This window comes from Delphinapterus leucas, chromosome 4, assembly GCF_059928025.1.
Source record: "Delphinapterus leucas isolate spDelLeu-1000000601 "Yukka" chromosome 4, BTC_Dleu_Yukka2, whole genome shotgun sequence".
In the NCBI taxonomy this organism is placed as follows: domain Eukaryota; kingdom Metazoa; phylum Chordata; class Mammalia; order Artiodactyla; family Monodontidae; genus Delphinapterus; species Delphinapterus leucas.
The window spans coordinates 131,043,380-131,061,915 of record NC_143132.1 but is presented as its reverse complement, the minus strand read 5'-3'; the positions used below and the strand labels follow the sequence as shown (position 1 = coordinate 131,061,915).

Genomic DNA, 18,536 nt, shown 5'->3' with positions numbered 1-18,536 from the left:
GTATCTATGCATTGTCTAATGAAGGAAAATCGTAGGCTATCTTGTTTTTAAATTTTAAAAAAATAATAAAGCTTCATGATTGTAATGATTACATGTAGCAGGACTTGGTGCTACAGTGAAAGTTGGCAAGGATTACTTTTCTAAATATTTAGCTTAATTTCCACTTGCTTGGGAGGAAAGTAGCCACAGGGTGGCTCTGTCAGAAACCCACAGATTTCTTTTCATAAGGGCTGAGTGTGGACCATGATTTTTCAAGAAACTCTGGCAGGAGAAACTCTGGCAGGAACCTGCCCAATGGTGGTTCAGTCGTATCTTGCTTTTTCTCAATACTGTTTATGCAACACCTCTGCAATATTTATCACATGTAATTATTGTTTTAAGTGTCTTTAAAAATAAATGAAGAAACATAATCTGCCCATAAGCCTGTCATTCAGTCTGGCAGGTCCTTGGTGGGGTAGCCCTACCTTTCTGATGAGCTGCCTGCCCCCACTGCAGAATGATTGTTCCAGAGGCAAAAACTCTTGCTGAAAACATTAACTTAAAATGGACATTAACATACTTGCATTTACAAGCAGTGAAGTTTGTCATCTTCGTGTTGTTATTTATGCAGCATTAACCTTTTTCTCCAGATCATTGAGACTGAAAATATGATGGACCGAATTGTGACTGGCTTGTCTGAGTCTAGTGTCAAGGTGCGGTTAGCTGCCGTCAGGTATGAGCTTTAAATGGCCTGAATAAAAATCCTTTGCCGTGTGTTTAACCTGTTTCCTTTCCGGACCTTCACCGAGTAAGCACAGAATCCAAATGTTACTTGAAAGTATTCTCAGGTGAATTCATACAGTGCGTAACACTATTTAACAGAGAAGCTAGCCTGAAAAGCCTGTGAAGTCCTGAAGTAGTTGAATTAACGATGTCTGTAGATAAACTTGAAGTGTATATTAGTAATTGTGCAATGCCAAGCAGTGTGTTTGAAAAGTAAAAGTTTCGGCTTCTTGTGAAGCTAATTTTGATTATTCTTTGTAGATGTTTGCACAGTTTATCTAGATCTGTGCAGCAGCTTCGAACCAGTTTCCAGGATCACGCCGTGTGGAAACCTTTAATGAAGGTAAGAAGAAAGCAGCAAGTCCACACCTATTCCCACCGAGCCTTTAGTGTGCGAGGTAGCTGACAGCACTCTCTGGTCTAGGAGTGTATCTGATTTTTATATTAAAGCGTTTTGAACATTTATCTCCTCAGATGTGATGTTTTAAGCCTCTTTAGAACGTGCAGAATGTATTTCTGAGGTCAGCATCTCGTGTGTGACAGGGGAAGTACATGCCTGGCTTTCTTTCATTAAATGAAACTCTAGTTACTCATCTGATCTCCCTGTGTGTCTAGTATTACACTTTAGACTTATATGCAGTCATCTTTGTAATTTTTAGTTATAAAAAGGAAAGGAATCAGCCATTTACAGATATAACCTGCTCTTAGTCTTTTGGCAATCCCTGGATACTTTTTAAAACAATTATTACTTCCTGCCTCTCTATTCCAGAATGACTTCTTTGTTAAGACCTAAAGGTCTTTCCTTGAGGGCCAAAAAAAAAAGAAAAAGGTGGCTTAGGTCAAATAATTATCTGAATTGAGACTTAAAATATGCACAGGTTGCTACTAATAATGTTATCCCTGATACAGTATAGAACCACAGGTCAACTTAGTCTCACCATCTTTTTTTCTTTTTTTTAAGTAACTATACACCTTGCATTTAATCAACAGATTTATTTGTTTAAGCTTTTGGTTTTTTGTTTTGCTTTTTAGTATCTACTGTGAAAGCCTCTGGGCACAGTAAGCCTACCAAAACTTTTTACTGCAGAGCTCTTGCCCCCAGCTTAAAGCCTCAGGTTATAATAGAGGCATAAGTATGGTAGAAATAGTTGGGGGAGGCTTCAGGCAGGAAGATTACAAAGTAGCTTTGAATGCAAAAGGAAGTCAGGAGGATTTTCCAGAGAAGAGTAGCGTGAACAGAAACATTACGCTCTCCTTAGTAAAGGGATTTTACTGTTGCCACTCTTGCTTGTTCTTAGATTGCACCTTTTTTCATAGCAGCTTAATCTTGATTTATTGATTCTGTCCATTCAGAACAATTTTCTTAAACATATCACTTTAACTTTTTTTTTTTTTTTGGCTGCGTTGGGTCTCCGTTGCTGTGTGGGGGCTTTCTCTAGTTGCAGCGAGCGGGGGCTACTCTTCGTTGCGGTGCACAGGCTTCTCACTGCGGTGGCTTCTCTTGTTGTGGAGCACGGGCTCTAGGCACGTGGGCTTTAGCAGTTGTGGCACGTGGGCTCAGTAGTTGTGGTTTGCGGGCTCTAGAGCACAGGCTAAGTAGTTGTGGTGCGCGGGCTTAGTTGCTCCGCGACATGTGGGATCTTCCCGGACCAGAGCTTGAACCCGTGTGCCCTGCATTGGCAGGCGGATTCTTAACCACTGTGCCACCAGGGAAGTCCCCATTCAAGATTTTTAAAAGTGCTCTCCTGTTTCCCAAAATAACTTCCAAATATTTTCTCTGGAGCCATTTTCTCTGATTGCTCAGCTTGGTACCCCTCTCTCATATGGATCAGAAAGAAGCAACATATGGTTTTTGACTAGTTCTACCTGGACAAAGGTCTGGTGAGCAGTCTAAAAGGATTTTGAGCACTTGGTTACATGTGGGTATAATTACTATCAAACTACTACTATGTTGCACATTTAAAGTATAGTATTAAAAGCCTGGAAGTAAATGAGGGATTTATTTCAGATACTTTTAGGTTTCTCTTAGTTCAGAGGCTGTTTGCATGTCTATTGATTCTTTTTCCCCTTTGCTTTTCCATGTTTTTAAATGTTGGTTAGCAAACCACAAGAGAGTAGACATTTGATTTTAGCTAAAACTTTTATTTGTGATTATTTTTTGTTCTTATTTTGGTGAAATTCTGTTTGGTCAGTGTTAGATGTCAACTTCTGAATTTCACATGTTATATCTTATACTGTAGTGAGTAAATGCTTTTAAGAATTTCATAGAATCTTTTCTGTTTTAATTTATTATGTAATTTGAAAATGAAACTTATAAAAGCAGATTAATCTCTAAAACAATAAATAATACTTTAAAAAGTGAATCATGTCAAGCAAAGCAACTTTTTAAAACAAGTAATAGCCATTTATTAATGTTTCTTTTAAAAGTTACACATTTTTAAAGTCATTTTTTTCTTCTTAACAAAACACAGAATGCCCCTCCCCAAAAAATACCCTGCTCTGAATTCATATGATTGCAAATTCCCCAGCACATAGACCAGAAACAAAGCAACCTTTTAAAAGCCTTGATAGGCGCTCACTTATTTCAGTCAATGATTCTAAGTAGTATAATTTTGGAAAATGATTATTTGTCTTAATTCAAAAGCATTCATTGAGCACCCACTTTGTGCAATGCCATTTAGTTGATACAGGCCTGGATAAATTAGACTATAGATATTATTATAGATTATTCCTTCAAGAAGCTTAAATTTGTTAGTAGGAAAAGAGGTTGGCAGGGCTGCACAAAGAATTTGAAAGTGAACAGTAGTAAGAGAGGTCACAGACAGTAGCAGTGGGCACTCAGGGGAGGATAGGATGACTTCTGATTGGAAGGGCTCCAAGGAGGCTTCTGGAATGGGACAGCCTTAAGGCATGGATAGAGTATATACCTGAGAGACATAGGAAGGGCATGGCAAAGGAAGGGAAGGGTGAAAAGGGTGTTAAAGTGGGTTGTGGCACACACAGAGATCAGCCTGCATCGTATATGAGATGTGATCTTTATCAACTAGCTAATGATTCACAGAAGAGTTAAAACACAGTATCTTAGGAGAACTGCTTCCATTTTGTAATTCCTGCTTGTTCTTAACTTGGAAACCTCAGACTTGATTTAGCTGATAATATATTTAACTCTCTGAATTTTTTGTGATGATCCATTTCCATTTGCCTAACTAGAGCTCCTAGGATTACTTTTGGGATCGTAAGCCTCATCCTGATCTGATTCCAAATGCAAAGGATTTATTTGAAGTGGATATTGCGTATACGTGGTAGTGTTTTTGAAGCCTTCTCTCTTAGAATCTAGAAAGAGGAGGTTCTGATAATAGCTAATGGCAACAAACCTTTGTCATCATGCTGTGTTGTTTTCTGAGTTCAGTAAGAGTCCATGGCAGTTAGTTTGCTGTATAACTGCTATGTGCCTGATAACAACAATTATGGCAGTAAGTTACCTTTTTTAAAACCTTATTTATATAACCATTACTGTGTGACAATTACTGTTGTAAAATCTTTTCATATATTAATTTTCACATAAACTCTATGAAGCAGACACTATTATTATCCCCATTTCATAACCAAGGAATTCATACACCTAGTTAGTGGTTAAGCTGAAATTTGCACTCAAGCATTCTGTGTTCTTAACTGTGATGCTATGCCACTTCCCTTATTATTCACCAAATCACATTTAATCTTAAATAGTCCCATCAAGGAAGTGTTATTTTCCTCAATTTGAAGGCTCAGAGAGGTTAAGAAATGTGCTTAAGTTCACACGTCTAGTAAGTGGAGGAGTGAGGGTTGGAACCAGGACTGTGTAATTCCAGTCCTGAGAACCAGTTCCCCACCTTGCCCTGCCTGAGTAGTAGCTTGATCCATCCATGTTCCTAATCAAACAAGTCTTTCCAGAGACATCAGAAAGTCTCAGGTCCTCGGGCAATTCTGTGGTTTCATAAGTGGCCTGAATATGATGGAGTAAATTGGGTTAACTTGCCCTAAAACAGTTCTGTGGTCTTCAAACTTTTTACATAGAGCACCCGCTCCCTGACTTGTGTCTATCTCCTTTTCCATGTAGCAGCCCCCATCCTGGAAGTGGGGCTGTAGCTTCTCCTCCAGCAAGATAGATGTGAGGGCCTTAGTCAGTCATAATGACAGCACTATGTAAAGTTTCACTCGATGTCAAGTGGATCTTTCCTAACTATCTCTCCAATATGAGAAATCAGTTTGAAAGATAAATTGTTTTTGTTCTCATTTATTCTTGTGATCTTACCCCCATGGTTGCAAACCATTAATAGTATCTTTTATTTTTAACCCCACAGGTTTTACAAAATGCACCAGATGAAATCCTAGTAGTAGCATCTTCCATGTTATGTAATCTTCTTCTTGAATTTTCTCCAAGTAAAGAGGTTAGTGTTGATTTTCTCTTCCTAGATGACTTTTGCCCGGCCTACCTAGAGTTTAGTTAAATAGTTTTCACAGTAGTTGACATTGAAATTTGAGGATTGGTGCTTAAAAGCTATTTCTGAATTGTTTGGTTTGGGGGTGCATATTAAATCATTTAAAAATATGATTATCATTTCCTCTTATCCCTTTTCTGCCTGGCATATGAAGTGTATTTAAAAGATATTACAGCTTGCAGTCAATCTAAACTGCCTACAACTGCAAATGTAGGAAATAATTACACAAGTAATAGACTACTTTCAAATTATATTTACTAAAGAATACATTAAGACCCAATTTTGTAAACCAGGATTACAGGTCATTTCAAGAGATAACTGCTGGCATTGGAAAATAATCTTTTTAATTTTTAATGTTAATGGTAGTTGTTTAGGGAAGGATTGCATTTGGGGATTTTTTTCCCCTTCTTTTATGCATTTTATAAATTGTTTGAGCATGCATTATTTTTATAATAGGGAAATGGAAATAAACTTTAATAAAGGAGGGGGGAAACCTTACAGATTTAGTTATGTTAAAATATCTCTGGCCTGCCCAATCATGAACTAGGTTTAGACACCATCCTTTATTAAGTACATTTAGTCGCCCCATTAGTTTTATCGTGTTAAAATATCCCTGACCTGTCCAATCGTGAACTAGATTTAGACACCATCCATTATTAAGTACATTTAGTCGTCCCATTTTGATGAATGTCTTTCTACATTGTAACACCTTCAGGCTTTTGACTGTTAGGAAGACATTACTAACAAGGTGGAGATTCAGAGACAATTATTCAGCAAGCAGAAATCTTGGAACGAAAAGGGAGAAACAACTTCCTTCAGTTGTTCTGAAGGAAGGGGAAGGCGAGATAGGATACCAGAGCTTTTGTCTGTTCCTCTGCCCTGGTGGTGGGGGTCTCGGCTGAGGATGATCTGGTTGCAGTCAGTGCAACACTTTTAATCATCCTGAACAGCTCTTATGTTGCCTCAGATCCACCTTCAGAATATTTAGGGTCTAGTTAGAAAGTAAGTTAGATGAACTCAGGTATAGGATCGTTAATATGATTGATTTTTTAATATTAAAAATAAACTGGACGCTTAACTGGAAGGGAAGGAAATGGTATAAGAGCATTTATTGGGCCAGTTGACAAAATGGGAATATGGACTATAGATTCAAAAAAAGTATTGTTGTAATGTCAGTTTCTCTGTATTTGGTAAGTGTTCTTTGGTTATCTAAGAGAATATCCTTGTTCTTAGGAAGTACTCATTGAAGTATTAAGGGTAAAGTGGCATGATGCCTGCGTTCTACTTTCACAGGGTTCAGAAAAAGATAAATAATGTGGATATGGGTGTGTAGAATGAGAGACATAATGATAAAACAAATATGGCAACGTTAAAAATTGGTGAATCTGGTATACAGACTGCCAACAAACACATGAAAGGATGCTCAACATCACTAATCATTAGAGAAATGCAAATCAAAACTACAATGAAGTATCACCTCACACAGGTCAGAATGGCCATCATCAAAAAATCTACAAAGAATAAATGCTGGAGAGGGTGTGGAGAAAAGGAAACCCTCTTGCACTGTTGATGGGAATGTAAACTGGTACAGCCACTATGGAGAACAGTATGGAGGTTCCTTAAAAAACTACAAATAGAACTACCATATGACCCAGCAATCCCACTACTGGGCATATACCCTGAGAAAACCATAATTCAAAAAGAGTCATGTACTACAATGTTCATTGCAGCTCTATTTACAATAGCCAGGATATGGAAGCAACCTAAGTGTCCATCGACAGATGAATGGATAAAGAAGATGTGACACATATATACAATAGAATATTACTGAGCCATAAAAGGAAACGAAACTGAGTTATTTGTAGTGAGGTGGATGGACCTAGAGTCTATTATACAGAGTGAAGTAAGTCAGAAAGAGAAAAACAAATACCATATGCTAGGGCTTCCCTGGTGGCGCAGTGGTTGAGAGTCCGCCTGCTGATGCAGGGGACGCGGGTTCATGCCCCGGTCCAGGAAGATCCCACATGCCGTGAAGCGGCTGGGCCCGTGAGCCATGGCCGCTGAGCCTGCGCATCCGGGGCCTGTGCTCCGCAACAGGAGAGGCCACAACAGTGAGAGGCCCGCATACCGCAAAAAATAACCGTATGCTAACACATATATATGGAGTCTGGGGGGGGAAGAAAAAGGTTCTGATGAACCTAGGGGCAGGACAGGAATAAAGACGCAGATGTACAGAATGGACTTGAGGACACGGGGAGGGGGAAGGGTAAGCTGGAACGAAGTGAGAGAGTAACAGTGACATATGTACCCTACCAAATGTAAAATAGATAGCTAGTGGGAAGCAGCTACATGGCCCAGGGAGATCAGCTCAGTGCTTTGTGACCACCTAGAGGGGTGGGATAGGGAGGGTGGGAGGGAGATGCAAGAGGGAGGGGATATGGGGATGTATGTATACATATAACTGATACAGTTTGTCATATAACAGAAACTAACACAACATTGTAAAGCATTTATACTCCAATAAAGATGTTTTAAAAAATTGGTGAATCCGGGAGAAGAATATATGGAAGTTCCTTATATTAGTCTTGCTATTTTATAAGTTTGAACTTATTTCAAAATAAAACTTTTTTTAAATAACTGCACAATTTGTATATAAATCTGCATTGCTTAAGACATTTCTAGAATCCACTTGAAAGATGGCCTTCTAAGCATTTGTTAGTGATGGTACATCAGTCCTCTAAGGCTTGAATTTTTTAGAAACTACCAAAACCTATTTTCAGCCAAGTATCATAAGTTAAGTAGTCAGACTAACGCATGCTATTTTAGGTATAAAATGTGATATGACCATAAAAGTACAAGACTGTTTTGCTTGTATGATTGATAGTCCTGAAAGTAGTTCTAAAAGATGAATTCTACAGCATATTGATGAATAAGATCAGCAATTTGTAAGGAAGACAGTTCCATTCTAAACCAGCCATATTGCTTCATAGTCACAACTTGTAAAGGACACCTGAGACACATGCTGCATGAAGCAGGGGTGGCCCTCTCAGAGGAGGGTGAGAAGAATATGGATAGGTAATGGGATCATAAGGGTATGTGTGAAACGTACACAGAATTAGGGTATCTCCTGAGCCTTTCAGGACTGCAGAGAAAAAGGAAACAACAGGGTTTATTTTGGTTTTTGGATTTGTGAGAGAGTCATTGTTCTTGACCTTCTCAAGGAGATTTTTTTTTTAAGATTTTTTTCCATCATTCTTATTCTTTTTGTTTGTTTTTTCATCTTTATTGGAGTATACTTGCTTTACAATGGTGTGTTAGTTTCTGCTTTATAACAAAGTGAATCAGTTATACATATGTCCCCATATCTCTTCCCTCTTACGTCTCCCTCCCTCCCACCCTCCCTATCCCACCCCTCTACGTGGACACAAACCACCGAGCTGATCTCCCTGTGCTATGCGGCTGCTTCCCACTAGCTATCTATTTTACCTCATACAGAGTGAAGTAAGTCAGAAAGAGAAAGACAAATACTGCATGCTAACACATATATATGGAATCTAAGAAAAAGAAAAATGTCATGAAGAACCTAGGGGTAAGACGGGAATCAAGGTGATCTTTATGGCTGCCTCACTGCCTGCTTTGTGAAGGTTGCTTGGAATTGGGTAAGAGTAGGAAAGAAATAGGAATCAGAGTGCCAGGGTATATATACACTTAGTAAACAAACTTGACTTTAAAACTGTTTTTTCTCCTTTCCAATCACAGCCAATTTTAGAATCGGGAGCTGTAGAGCTACTTTGTGGATTAACCCAAAGTGAAAATCCTGCTTTACGAGTGAATGGAATTTGGGCTTTAATGGTATGTTTCACAAAGAGAAGGGAGCAGTTATCAAAGTTAAAACTAAAGAATGTGTTTTTGAAATGTCTGGAATTTTCTTTTTTAAAAATCTTGCTCTTTTGGCCCAGTTTTCTAAAGACTTAGGACCTAGGAGACTTCATTCACCTTTCAGATTCAGATGTAAGCAAGTTGCTTGGCCACTGTGTTCCTCGGTTCTCCTGTTTATTAAGAAAAGCAGACAGGTGTTGAAACTTGACATCTAATTTTGGGAAAAAAAAGGTTTTCCTCCTCATGAACGTATTGATATCTGTATAGCGCTGCCTACTTTACAAAGTACTTTCGTGTCTCCTTTATAACGTCTTTGTGAAATAAGCTAGAGAGTATACATATTTTACAGATGGGTAAGCTAAGCACAGAGCCATTAAATAACTTCCCCAAGGTAACAGAATTGGGGTATACATGCTCAATGATTTCTTAACAGTTTCTAGTAAATAATTTATAATAATCTGAATTCTAAAACTATATAACTATTAAGTCAGAGAACCATTTTTCCTTACAATTTTTTAAAATAAAATTTATTGAAATTGAAAATAGAGTAATTCTCCATGAATTTTTTAAACATAATTAGAGTAGTTATAATTCAATACTATGTGTCAGACACTAAACTAGGTGTTTTATATTTGCTATCTCTAATTTTTATTTTACATTATATTGGTATATATCCACCTTACAATTGGGAAACTGGAACGTAGAAGGGTAAATGAATCATCTAAGGCCTCACAGCTAATAAATGATAGAAATGGGTTCTGAACCTGTCCCAAGCCCATATTCATCTCCCTGTACTGTGCTATATCTGCTGTCTTTTCACACAAACTTTGGATGGAAATGACCATCTTCCAAGAAAGCACTGAATGTAGTAGATTCACAGTTATTTTTCTCCTTAACTTACCAGCTTTTGGCACTTCTCTTTCTTGAAACTCTTTCCCAGGACTTAATTTTTTTTTTTTTCACCTCCCTTTGTACTTAGCCTCCTTTTCAACCTCTTTCTCAGGGAACATTCCCCCGAGTTTCAGTTCCCAGTTTCTACTTCCCTTTACACTACAGTTTCAGGGACTTCATCTACTCTCATGGGTTCAACTCCCCCTAATAGTAGAGGTTGCTTTGGAATATACATATCCAGATGGAACTGTACCCTATTCACCAGGTCTATCACTTAAATGGCTAATGGGACTTCATTTGAGGGCTCCCTGACAAGCACAGTTTTAATGTTGAAAATTGAATTTATCCCACTCCTCAAATTAATATTAACTATCTTATTGTCATCAGTTTCCATATTATCAGTTATTATGTTCTCTGTCCACAAAATATAAAACCTTGGAATTCTCTTTGGCCTGGGTCTCTTGACACCCAACTCAGTACTCTTTTTGCTCTGCCATGTTGCCTTGTGTTATTAGGTAACTTGATCTTTCATATGTCTTAGATCCTTAATTTTAAGAAGTTCCTGGAGGGCAATAACCACATATTATAATACGTTTCTAGTTTACAAGAGATTTTTTTATACCAAAAGTTGATGTATGAATTATTTGGAATCAGCCATGTTTTTTTTTTTTCCTTCAGACCTATTATAGCTTTAGGTTAAGGTGGGGTAATCCATAATGTGTCCAAAAAGGAGAAAAAGGAGCAAAACAGCTCCTGCCTGTCTGGGGCTGCTAGTAGGTTGGATACATCTCCTACCCCCGAGAGCTTCCTGCATGATATGGTCCAGCAGATCAGCACCTAGCATAGAACTGTGAACACAGTAGGTGTTTTCTGCCAGTAAAGTTAACAAAACCCACTACTGGGCTTCCCTGGTGGTGCAGTGGTTGAGAGTCCGCCTGCCGATGCAGGGGACACGGGTTCGTGCCCCGGTCTGGGAAGATCCCACATGCCGCGGAGCGGCTGGGCCCGTGAGCCATGGCCGCTGGGCCTGCGCGTCTGGAGCCTGTGCTCCGCAGCGGGAGAGGCCACAACAGTGAGAGGCCCGCGTACCGCAAAAAAAAAAAAAAAAAACACACTACTTATTTTCATGCATAATATGGGAGTACATTTAAGTCTTTCTCAAAGTGCATGGCACAGTATAGTTGTCAGTAGTCATTTTGTTATTAAAGTGCACACAAAGCAACATGATGACCAGAAGGATATTCTCAAAAGTAACCAAGCTCATAGATACAGAGAACAGATTGGTGGTTGCCAGAGGTAAGGGTGGGGATGGGAGAAATGGGTGAAGCATTTGGTTTTTTAATTTAAATAAATTGAATTTAAAAAAATATAATAGTAGATTTTGTATTTATTTGAGAAATCTTAAGACATGCAGATGCCGTGTCAGGAAGTGGTCATAGTGCTCATAGAGGAGTATGTATAGGAGTGACAGTTATCTTTCTTCTGGCAGACAGAATTATAGGTGATTAACAGGAATCAGAAAAATGATATGACTTAACCTTAAGGATTTTCTGCAGATTCTGTTTATACTTTGAAAATTATCAGCATTACTATTAAAATATAATTTAATAATGCAAATATAGGCATGATTCTTGAAACTTCTTTAATCCTTTCAGAATATGGCATTTCAGGCTGAACAAAAAATAAAAGCAGATATTTTACGAAGCTTGAGTACTGAACAGCTATTCCGGTTATTATCAGATTCAGATTTGAATGTGCTGATGAAGACATTGGGCCTTCTTAGAAATCTCCTCTCTACTCGCCCAGTAAGTAAAATCACCCAGGTTTCCAGATTAGCTGCCCCTGCATATGCATCACAAAACATTGCCCTGCCTCTCTGCTCCCATCAACATCTGCCCAGAAGTGTGATTCAAATGCTGCCCCTTCCCAGAGAAGCCAGGAGTTGAAGTTTAGACCTGTCACCTTCATAGGTGTTCTGGGAGCTGTTTCACCGTATGGCCACCTAACCCTCCACTCCTGCACTGCCTGTCCTCTCGTTCCTCCGTGCTGGATGGGAGCCTGCCTTGACTTGTTATTTGATTTTTACTTGATTTGTTGGCCAGGATGGGTTTTCTCCTCTGTCTAAATCACTTATCTCTGGGGCTTCAGCTTCTTTCCCTTTAGAGACTCCTTCTCAGTGCTATTCCGTAGATACCTCCCTGCCCCGCCCACATTGACTGGATTGACCTCTGAAGGTGTCAGCATGGAGAGCAGTGGGCATATGTCACAGCAGGAGAGGCTGAGCCTTGGTGTGGGGTCTTTCTTGTTGTTCTCTAATGTTCCCTGAGCAACAGGGTCAGTGGCCTTCAGGCAGATAAAGAAATGTGGGTGGTTCCCTTCTCTGTGCCTCACTTGTTTTCTGAGTCTTCTCTGTACATTGTTTAACTTTTGGAAGTCTTCTGTTCTTTTCTATGGTCTTTTTCTTTGTTCTCCAAATCATAATTGTGGGTTTCCCATTGTTTTGCAGCACATAGATAAAATAATGAGTACTCATGGAAAGCAAATTATGCAAGCTGTCACCCTTATTTTGGAAGGGGAACATAACATTGAGGTCAAAGAGCAGGTATGTGTTCCTTTTTTTTTTTTTTTTTTTTTGTAGGAATATCTTCTGAGTGTGAGTACCAAGAGAGATCGTAGTTAGGAGTCTCCTGAAATATTCAAGTCTGCAAAAGACAGGGTGCTGAGATCAGAGGTGCTGTAGAGACAAGAAAGTTCTGAGGGGAGAGATCCTTCACCACCCCTTAAATGCTCTTCAAGAATTCCTCCTCTTGGGGCTTCCCTGGTGGCTCAGTGGTTGAGAGTCCGTCTGCTGATGCAGGGGACACGGATTCGTGCCCCGGTCCGGGAAGATCCCACATGCCGCGGAGCGGCTGGGCCCGTGAGCCATGGCCGCTGAGCCTGCGCGTCGGGAGCCTGTGCTCCGCAACGGGAGAGGCCACAGCAGTGAGAGGCCCGCATACCGCAAAAGAAAAAAAAAAAAGAATTCCTCCTGTTGGAATGGAAGAAAACATGACCAGAGTCTATACTTTTACCCTCTGTGTCACGCTCTGTACATACTATTCGTCTCTACAGGGATGGCCACCTCTGACCATCCTAGAGTGAATCCTTTCTCCAGGATTCACTGTTTCTAGCCCTCTATATCACCATGCTCTGAACTCAAATTCCTACAATTCCCTGATGAAATAATCCCTTATGCTGGAGACATCTTTATTTTTTTTTTGCGGTACGCGGCCCTCTCACTGTTGTGGCCCCGGACCGGGGCACAAACCCGTGTCCCCTGCATCGGCAGGCGGACTCTCAACCACTGCGCCACCAGGGAAGCCCTGGAGACATCTTTTATTTCTTTATTCTCATGCTTCCCAGTTCCTTATTTCTATCTCATACCCCTACTTTCTGTTGTGTTTCAATAGGGCAAGTTTAAGGTAGGCATGAAAATACAGAGGCTATGCGTTCATCAGGAGACAGTTTGGGAATTACTTTTCTATAGTTCCTGGGATTTATTATAGGATTTTTAACATAGTATATATTTTGTCATAAAAGGAAAAGTCACCTGCAAACTTAAATTTTTAACACAAGATCTGAAGTTATGGTAATATTCAGCTTTCTGACATAAATGTTGGCTACATGGGTGTGTTCATTTCACAGTTCATTGAGCTGTACACTTATATGTATGGAAGAAACTTGCCCAAGGTCATCATGGAGAGTTGGACCCAAAGTCTAACTGCAGGGCCCATGCTCCTTATCCTCTGTGTTCCTGAGTTAGAGTAGTTCATCAGGCTTCAGAAGAACAGTCCAGGAAGCAAGAGTGGTAGGACTTGGGAGCTGTGTTGAAATTTGTGAGCAAAAAAGGTGATAGATTTGACAAAGTGCTTTTAAGATGGATGTTTTAGGTGATTTCTACTGAAATTCAGTAATAAACAACTATGTTTTTTGCTTAACAAAAATTTAACACAGAAAAACTATGATCTTGTAGGCATCACTGAAATTAGGGTGAATGAGATTTGTTTCTGGAACACAACAATAAAGAAGAGGCAGTGTTCAAAATAAACTGTTCTACCTGGAGAGCATAGAAATTTGTTTACAAAGACAGCTCACCTAGATAGAATTCCACGAACTTGAAAAGTGAAGCAAGGTAGAAAGGTGGGGCAAGATTTGGATGAAGGCAAAAGAAAAGGCCAACAACAGTAGGGTGTGTTGGCAGGATACAATGATACCCTCTCACAGATTTGGGTGATGGTCCAGAAGTAGGCGACTCTGGGGAGGCTTAAACTGTCTGGTTTTTAGCTAGAAGTTTAATTCTTCTCAAAAGTATCAAAAGATACATTCTTTTCTTCCTTTTTTATTGAGATATATTGATATACAATAAGATACATGTATTTAAAGCATACAGTGTGATAAGTTGACATATATTAATACCATGAGACAATCACCATGATCAAGATGGCGAGCATATCTATCACTGTCCTTAGATCAGGAACAAGACAAGTATTCCATTGTTACCACTCCTATTCAACATCATACTGAAACTGCTATCGAGTACAGTAAGGCAAGAAAAAGAAATAAAAGGCATACAGATTAAAAAGGAAGAAATAAAACTCTTCCCAGACAACATGAAGGTCTGTGTAGAAAATGTCATGGAGTCAAGCTAAAACTAGTCAGTGAGTTAACCAAGGGCACAAGAAGAATCAATTGTATTTTTATATACTAGCATGAACAAGTAGAAATTAAAATTTTAAAAACACTATCGTTTACAATAGCTCAGAAAAAAATGAAACTATGTATAAGTCTCACAAATTATGTGCAGAATCTGTTTGCTGAAAACTATAAAACACTGATAAAGAAAGCAATCTAAGATCTAAATAGATATATACCATATTAAAATGTCATTATATATTACCCTTTACATATGTTGTTGGATTCAATTTACTGAAATTTGGTGAGGAATGTTTCACATCTATATTCACGATATTGGTGAATAGCTTTCTTGTGATGTCTTTGTCTGCTTTTTGATATTGGAGTAATGCTTGCCTCGGGGAATGAGGTGGAAGTGTTCTCTCTTCAATTTTCTGCAAGAAAATTAGTGAAGAATTGGTCTTCTTTCTTTCTCAAGTTATGGTGGTATGTACCAGTGAAGCCATCTAGACCTGGTGTTTCTTTTGTGGAAAGGTGTTTAGCTACAAATTCAATTTCTTTTATAGAAATAGAACTATTCAGTTTATCTGTTTCTTATTGAGTGAGCTTTGACATTATGTCTTTCAAGAAATTTGTCCATTTCATCTATGTTTTCAAATTTATTAACATAAAATTGTTCAAAATATTCTCTTATGTTTTTAAAGTCTGTAGTATTCTTTGCAGTGAACTGTCTTTTGTACTTTATATTGGTAATTCCTTTTTTCCTGATTCAGTCTGTCGAGAGGTTTATCAATTTTATTGATCTTCTCCAAGAAGCAGCTTCAGTTTCATTGATTTTTTCCCCCCTTTTATTTTTCTATTATCTATTTCAGGGGTTGGCAAACTTTCTACAAAGGGCAAGACAGGTATTTTAAGTTTTGCAGGCTATACAGTCTCTGTAGCAACTTCTCAACTGTGCTTTTTTTTTTTTAACATCTTTATTGGAGTATAATTGCTTTACAATGGTGTGTTAGTTTCTGCTTTATAACAAAGTGAATCAGTTATACATATATCCCCATATCTCTCCCCTCTTGCATCTCCCTCCCTCCCACCCTCCCTATCCCACCCCTCTAGGTGGTCACAAAGCACCGAGCTGATCTCCCTGTGCTATGCGGCTGCTTCCCACTAGCTAGCTATTTTACGTTTGGTAGTGTATATATGTCCATGCCACTCTCTCACTTTGTCACAGCTTACCCTTCCCCCTCCCCATATCCTCAAGTCCATTCTCTAGTAGGTCTGTGTCTTTATTCCCGTCTTACCCCTAGGTTCTTCATGACCCTTTTTTTTTTTTCTTAGATTCCATATATATGTGTTAGCATATAGTATTTGTTTTTGTCTTTCTGACTTACTTCACTCTATATGACAGACTCTAGGTCCATCCACCTCACTACAAATAACTCAGTTTCAGTTTTTTTATGGCTGAGTAATATTCCATTTTATATATGTGCCACATCTTCTTTATCCATTCATCTGTGCTCTTCTAACCTGAAAGCAGGTATAGACAATGTGTGTAAGCACGTAGACATGGCTGTCTTCCAGTAAAACTTTATTTACCAAAACTGGCATTGGGTTGGGCTGTATTTGGTCCACAGGCCATAATTTGCCAATCATTACCTCTATATCATTGATTCCAGTTGTTCATATGAGTGTGTGTGTGTGTTACTTTTATCCCTGCTCCCTAGCTCATGTGTTAAATTGGCTTGGCCCATGAACTAAATCAGTCTCTTTAAGATTTGGTCTCTTGTCTCCTGAGAATATTTACAGAAGGAGTACGTGGGCTTCAAAGCAGAACTCTAGGTCACTCTGCCATGCTGGACAAGCCTGAGGATGCATAGGTGTATTCTAACACTCCAAGAAGGGGAATCACTTGCCTATCTTGCTGGCCTAGGCTATTCTGAGGACTATTTCCTGAAATCCTCCCTTATACCCACTGTCTTAGTAGGTAAGAGAGGGGTAGTTCTTCCCTAGGTGAGTCTAAATTCTTTTCCGTGGTTAGAGTCCAAATCTGTTTTTCCCCCTTTCTTTCCCCTCAGTCCTGAAAAATTCAAGGGTGTTGTGCATGTCAAGACTTCTGACAGGCTCACCATGTACCGGATCTCTGTGAAATCTGATGTCTTCCTCAGATCATCTCTCTCCCACTTCTGGGGCATATCAAGGTCTCCTCTTCATGATTTAAGTACCCTGGAATGAATAGTCCCCCAGTGCCTTGGATCATAAATTGCATTTTCTGTTTCCTGTATCCTAGAGGCAGCCTTTTTTGGTTCAAACCTCAGGACTCACTCCTTAACAATCTAACTACTGCAGTGCTGTAATCTAGGAAAAATAAGATCACACACCCTTTAAGATATCTGAGGGTTTGGGCCATATTAAGAAAACATTCTCCTCAGTTAGCTATAACCTGCAAGCTTAATTAGCTTAAGTCTAGCAAAGAGAAAGGTTAAAATTGGAGAAAATTATTTGAATCCAGGCACCATCTCCACCTCTCGTCACTTTCTTTGAGTAATTCCTTACTCTGCTCCTGGACTCAGTGTCACTTCCTCCAAGGAGCCTTCCCTGACCCTTGCATTATCACACAAATGCACTTAGTACTTTCTCAGTTCTGTTTTTGTTTTTTTTTTTTTAACATCTTTATTAGAGTATAATTGCTTTACAATGGTGTGTTAGTTTCTGCTTTATAACAAAGTGAATCAGTTATACATATACATATGTTCCTGTGTCTCTTCCCTCTTGCGTCTCCCTCCCTCCCACCCTCCCTATCCCACCCCTCCAGGCGGTCACAAAGCACTGAGCTGATCTCCCTGTGCTATGCGGCTGCTTCCCACTAGCTATCTACCTTATGTTTGGTAGTGTATATATGCCCATGCCTCTCTCTCACTTTGTCACAGCTCACCCTTCCCTCTCCCCATATCCTCAAGTCCGTTCTCTAGTAGGTCTGTGTCTTTATTCCTGTCTTACCATTAGGTTCTTCATGACATTTTTTTTTCTTAAATTCTGTATATATGTGTTAGCATACGGTATTTGTCTTTCTCTTTCTGACTTACTTCACTCTGTATGACAGACTCTAGGTCTATCCACCTCATTACAAATAGCTCAATTTCGTTTCTTTTTATGGCTGAGTAATATTCCATTGTATATATGTGCCACATCTTCTTTATCCATTCATCCGATGATGGACACTTAGGTTGTTTCCATCTCCGGGCTGTTGTAAATAGAGCTGCAATGAACATTTTGGTACATGACTCTTTTTGAATTATGGTTTTCTCAGGGTATATGCCCAGTAGTGGGATTGCTGGGTCATATGGTAGTTCTATTTGTAGTTTTTTAAGGAACCTCCATACTGTTCTCCATAGTGGCTGTACCAATTCACATTCCCACCAGCAGTGCAAGAGTGTTCCCTTTTCTCCACACCCTCTCCAGCATTTATTGTTTGTAGATTTTTTGATGATGGCCATTCTGACTGGTGTGAGATGATATCTCATTGTAGTTTTGATTTGCATTTCTCTAATGATTAATGATGTTGAGCATTCTTTCATGTGTTTGTTGGCAGTCTGTATATCTTCTTTGGAGAAATGTCTATTTAGGTCTTTTGCCCATTTTTGGATTGGGTTTGTTTTTTTGTTATTGAGCTGCTTATAAATTTTGGAGATTAATCCTTTGTCCTCAGTTGTGTTTTTACCTCAGTTGCACCACAGTGAAATGTAATTGTGTGCTGGCTTTGGAGTTAGGGAGAGTGTCTTATTCCTGTCTCAGCCCGTTGCCCAGTGGAGTGGGCAGACTGCATGCACATTATAGGTGCTCGGCCAACGTTTGTTG

At 39.2% G+C, this 18,536-nt stretch overlaps 1 protein-coding gene across 6 annotated transcripts in view; it reads left to right on the top strand.

Annotated features, from left to right (window-relative positions):
• Window positions 1–18,536, top strand: part of ARMC8 (armadillo repeat containing 8) — a 106,858-nt gene that overhangs the window by 74,584 nt on the left and 13,738 nt on the right. For 4 of the 6 annotated variants that reach the window (XM_022582582.3, XM_022582583.3, XM_022582584.3 and 1 more), the window contains 6 exons: window positions 630–712; window positions 1,024–1,105; window positions 5,106–5,192; window positions 9,003–9,095; window positions 11,669–11,818; window positions 12,520–12,615. In XM_022582582.3, coding sequence (XP_022438290.1) covers window positions 630–712; window positions 1,024–1,105; window positions 5,106–5,192; window positions 9,003–9,095; window positions 11,669–11,818; window positions 12,520–12,615 — 591 coding nt within the window. The remainder of the gene's footprint in view (window positions 1–629; window positions 713–1,023; window positions 1,106–5,105; window positions 5,193–9,002; window positions 9,096–11,668; window positions 11,819–12,519; window positions 12,616–18,536) is intronic. The other 2 variants (XM_089911104.1, XM_089911105.1) reach the window with 2 other exon arrangements.